General features: G+C 51.5%; 1 protein-coding gene across 1 annotated transcript; it reads right to left on the reverse strand.

The window, feature by feature from the left end:
• Positions 1–1,664: 1,664 nt before the first annotated feature.
• Positions 1,665–4,315, reverse strand: LOC119387008 (inhibin beta chain; the record flags this gene model as incomplete). Its single annotated transcript, XM_049414105.1, has 2 exons — positions 1,665–2,225; positions 3,893–4,315. Coding segments are annotated over 2 exons (933 nt in total), but the record flags the coding sequence as incomplete, so codon positions are not given.
• Positions 4,316–5,443: the final 1,128 nt, after the last annotated feature.

Below are 5,443 nucleotides of genomic sequence, written 5' to 3' on the forward strand. Positions count from 1 at the left end.
GAAAGCTACACAATTGCTACAGCCGCGTGTCTATTGAAATTTCTCTCAGGGGGCGAACTCAAGAAACAAACACAAGCCCACGTACGGAGCTTACTCCTGCGCGCGCGCTCTTGTTTGCGCTACCGGAATAGATTACCAAGTCATGCCAACGAGCCCACGTTGTAGTTTGAACAATTCTCCGCGGTAAAAGTATTATAATCAGGCAATCGGAAGCTAAAGTTACGCCAACACTCCATTCACTGTCAGAGCCATCCCCTCGCAGATCTGTGATGACCGCGGAAACGCCGCTTACGCTGTGGGCGCTTGATAGAAACAGGTTATGTACAGGAAGGGGAGACATACAGTCTGCAAAAGTTGAGGGTGCAGAAACACCACGGGTGCTTATACATAGATTATACTGTCCTCTGCGGTACACTGCGACCAATGCACTGCTGATCCGCGCTGAAAAAAACGGATCGAAGCCGCGGTGGGCAATGAATAAACTTGCGCGTATTAAAACGGGCGCGGCACCTCGGCCTACAGCACGACGAGATTCCTTGACAGTTGCTACTGAAATTTGCTGGGCTCACTCGGGACCAAACCAATACGTGTCGTTAACAAAACGTTGGAATGACGGAGGTGATCTCAGTTGCGTTCGCCTGAGGAGGTTATTAGTTCGGTGCGGAGTCGCAGAGTGCCGTGACGTCATTTGGCATAGTGTTATGAGGAAAGCCATTGTGTGCCGAATATGATATATCGCTGAATTCGCGACAAAGTTTACGTAGATAAAAGAAGTTCTGACACAAAAGAAACATTGTAAATGACGTAAATAATGTAAATTCTATACGCTGCTAAACAGCCAGCTCTGCTAAGGAAGGCCAGCTCTCGAAGAAGTATGAAGTAAAAGCGATTCTCTAACCACGCATCGCGAAAAGCTAATCAGTGACTGACGCGGTAAACCACACAAAACCCGTATTGATATTGGTCCTTTGTGTTCCCACTTTTGTTTGCGAGCGATTGTTCACAAAAATAAGAAGAGACAGAGATGAAGAGTGATAGAGGAAAAGAAAGAGCGAACGCGAACAGACGTAACCGTCGTCTAAAACATGTTTTGGGCAACCCGCGCGCGTCAGCACGCGGGGTCACGTGATGCGGACCCCGTTGGGACCTCGTTCGCGAGCACAACCTTTGGGGGACACGGAGGCCCCGAACACACACAGCGAGGCCGCACGTCGTGAAAGTCTGCGTGCCTCATAACACTCACTCACAATATTGCGGACAACAAACACCGCGACGAACTGGCTGGCTCGCCGCCAAGTCGTCGGCGCTCAGCGGGAGACGGCGGATGCAACCGTCCGTCTGGGCACGACGGTAGTCACTCAACGTTGAGAGCACCGCACCGAGGACAACATAGAGCGTGTTCGTCGTCCGGCGGCACCCTTGAAGTGGGTGGGAGGAGAGCGCTGCCTGGCGGTGGCGGTGGCGGGGACGACTGACTAGAAGAACGCACCGTAGCGAGCGCCCCTCTCCACCTTCTCCTGCTGAGGAAGGAGGGCGAGAAGGAAGAGGAGACATCCGCTGCGTATCACAGAATCCGGGACACAAGGGGTCGTGGGGGAGTCGGGGGGTGCAAGCGAGCCGTCCACACGAGGGCCGAGCGTGGAGGGGGTCGTCGCGGTGGGGGTGGTAGGGAAGGAGACGTGAAAGAATTTCTTGGAGTCCTACGCAGGCGAGCGCTACGTGCAGCCGCACTCTTCGACGATCATCTTGGGCAGGTCCGACTTGATGATGTTGTGGTCTCGGTCGAAGTAGATGAGCGACATGGGCGACAGCTTGGTGGGCGCGCAGCAGGGCGACACGGAGGCGTACGGGTTTCGCAGCCGGTACTCCTCGAGCACGTGCGCGTGGAAGTAGCGGAACATGTCGGGCGTCCGCGGCCGGCCCGCGCACTCGCCCATGCAGTAGTTGGCGAAGTAGCCCTTGGGCGCGATGATCCAGTCGTCCCAGCCGAGGTCCTCGAAGCTCACGTACAGCGACTGCTTGCAGCACTGCGTCACCCCTTCGCCGCACGTGATGGTGAACCGCCGGCCGCGCCGCCGCGACACCAATGCCTCGGTGGCCACGGCCAGGAAAGGACGCCGCCGCTGCCGCCGCTCGAACTGCGCCACCTGCGACAAGCGAGCGTACGTTTCAGGAGTTGGTGCACGTGGGCAATGCGCTACACAATATCTCGCTATAGATTCGAACTGCATAAATGCGCAAACTGTCAGTTCACCAATGCGCACCAAGATAAGCTCTTTTTGAACCGTCCTATGGATTGCTCACTCTGACGTCATCGCGGGGGGGGTCGTTGCGTTGAAGAGAGTTAGCGTTCTCGCAGAATTCACGCTACTGTTAATTATAGGTTCTAAAATGGGGCTGTGTTCTTTAACGATTCAGTTTCTGCAGAGTACGCTTCGCCAACACGGTATTGGTCGGCGCTTAGGTGACGTCATCGCCACGGGGCGGCGACCAGTTGCGTGTTGTCAAAGGGAGCTGTTTAGAAACCGTATCGTTACTGAACACGGCGCCAGTGTTCCGCTGTAGCAGTCGCGACCTCAAAAGCATAATCACGATTAGTCTACTTGGTCGATCACCTTTGGGATGCATCGCTCTGCGCACATTTCAGGAATGAGCCAGCGGTCAAAATGTGCCATCACGCTGGACTCAACGGCACTGTGTGAAAGGGTTTTTCAACAGCGATCAATCTAGAATATGGCCGCAGAACTTGGCAACCGATCTGGTAAAATTTCTGCACTGAGCTGTCCCTACACGTTATGAGACACTGTCCTCAATCTAATCTTACACCATGCGAACAAAAACGCTGTCTCTCAGCCGACCAAGTCGCCGTACGTAACGTGGCTTGGTGATCGCTAAACTATCGCCTTTAGGGCCTACACCCTAAAGAACTGGAGCAAATAGGTGTCTGTTCTGTTCTGTTTTGTTCTGTTCTAACTGTTTTGCTGTGGAGAGGTTGAGGTCCATATTGCCTCGGCTACTCCATATCACGAAGTTATGCAGCGAAAAAAAGAAAGAATAATACTGAACGGTACCTAAACATGAACAATCCGCACACTGAAACCACTTCAAATATCATGCCAATACACAGTTTGCTTGCAGCAGTTCACACTGTCATAAACTGTTCACCCGCACACCTTCCTTTTCTACTATCAGTATATGCACTAACACCTTTCATATAAATCAATCCCTGGCTGTCTATCACAGGCGCTTATCCAGTCCGGTCTCCACTAAAAAATCTGTCAGGAACATGTTCGCCTTTTTATGAAGATGCATCTCAGGCCATGGTCCAAGTAATTTCTTTAATGTGAGGGGCCGTCTGTCCAAACTTGCTAATTTTTTCTTTAATTTTTCTCTTTCATTCGCGTATTTAACGCACTCCAAAAGAATATGGCGAACATTTTCTTCTGCTTGACCACAATGGCATTCCGGGGAGTTGGATCGATGTATCTTGTGCAGGAAGCTGTTTGTGTAGGCTGTCTTCAAGCAACTCTTCATTGCAGTAGTAGTCGAGGAGCGTCAATATTTAGAGCGGCTCTTCATTTCGTTGGCTGGAACAACAATAACTGTTGGGGTTTTACTGCCGAAAAATACGATATGATGATGAGGGACGCCGTAGTGGAGGGCTCCGGAAATTTCGACCACCTGGGTTTCCTTAACGTGCGCCTAAAACTAAGCACACGGGCCTCTCGCATTCCGCCTGCACCGAAATGCGACCACCGAGGCCGGGATTCGATACCGCGACCTTCGGGTCGGCCGTCGAGCACCATAACCACTGGACCAGCGCGGCGGGGGCTCGGTGAAATCCGCGAAAACAGTCGGAGGAAGCTCAAACTTGGATCCATCACGCACTCACCTGTATGCCAGCAGGCCCGCAACCCACGCAATCGACGAGCAGCGTGAGCTTCTTGCGCGCGTTGTGTCCGTGGTGGCCCGACGCTGGGGCGAACCAGTGCTGGACGGCAGCGCGCAGGTCGACGCGCCTCCAACCGTGCGAGGCGGAGCTGGCGTCCACCTCGACTGCGGCCAGCAAGTCCATGCCTCCGCTGAGCGGGGCGCTGGTGCTGTTGGACTCGGCCACCCGGAAGACGTACAGGGTGGCCGTCCGGTTGCTGGCCGACGGAGAAGAGGAGCCGCGGCTGCGCACGTAGAGCCACAGTGAGGCCGACACCACGCGTAGTCGGTGCGTCGGCCGGTCGGGATTCTGGTGGAAGTCCAGTAGCACGTGACCGTTCACCGTCAGCCCTGCGATGAGATGCGAGAGGTCAAGGGCTATTGTTTGCGACAGGAGGAGATGACAGAAGAAATAGAAGGAAGGACAGGGAGGTTAGCCAGTTCTCAGACCGGCTGGCTACCCTGTGATGGGAAAAGGGGTAAAGCGGATAAAAGACGATATAAAACAGAGGTTACAATAAAGGAAAGAAGAGTAAAAAAAGAAGGAAAGAGGGGAAAAGGAGAGAAAAATACGATACACGACACTGCTTACTGAGACCAGTTGTTTACAAGAAAAGCAACAACGCTCTCAATGCCTTCTGTGCTGAGGACGGTCTCGTCCAGTGTCCCAAGACCCGACAGTGTACAACAACGGGTTAACTGCTAAACCATGTTTCTTTCTTTTTTTAACTGCGCAGACATAGATGAAGTACGAATGACAGGGACACCCAGAAGCGCTGACTACAGGTTTATGTCAATGTCGCTGATATGTAGGTACAAGCTCAGGTGACACGTAGGCAACAAAGAAACGACGACGGAACGCTCGCGAACGTGTATAAAACGCAAATCTTGAAGCGATCTCTAAGCAATGGAAGCGCTTTAGCGTTCCTCTAAAAGAAATGACCGGTGCGAACGCCTAGAACTTCTTCATTTTCCGTCTGATTTTTTCATACGAATTGCGTGCTCTTTGTGGTTATAACATTTCTTCTGACTCTCTTTCTTTTCTCCTTCGCACTTTGCGCAGAGCTGAACATAATTTCGTACACGATCATGGCATACTCAGTTCTACACTGCTGTCCATGCATCATCAGTAGGCACAGCTACTGTAACCGGACCTGTTCGCGGACTTCTGCGGTTCTAGGATGGAATGGTCTTGCGCGACGTGCGGACACTCTGGTGCATTCAGTGGTATGCATAACGGGAATACTGCTATCATATGATTATGCGGCATCTTTTTTCTATTATTTAAATTGAAATAAAAAAAAAAGAAATTAAGGAGTTGTTGTCGCCATTCTTTGGCGACGGCTACCATTTTCTTTTTGGTTCTTAGGATAAAAATTTTTTAAACAATTAGGAAACAAAAAGAATATATGTACATATATACAGTCCTGTATATGGTAAGTTGCAAAGTTCTAGTTTTAACAGAGCACACATACAATCGCAGTGCACATTTTCAATGTAGTTCGCTCAATAT

The sequence above is a fragment of the Rhipicephalus sanguineus genome, chromosome 3 (assembly GCF_013339695.2).
Source record: "Rhipicephalus sanguineus isolate Rsan-2018 chromosome 3, BIME_Rsan_1.4, whole genome shotgun sequence".
NCBI classification, from domain to species: Eukaryota; Metazoa; Arthropoda; class Arachnida; order Ixodida; family Ixodidae; genus Rhipicephalus; species Rhipicephalus sanguineus.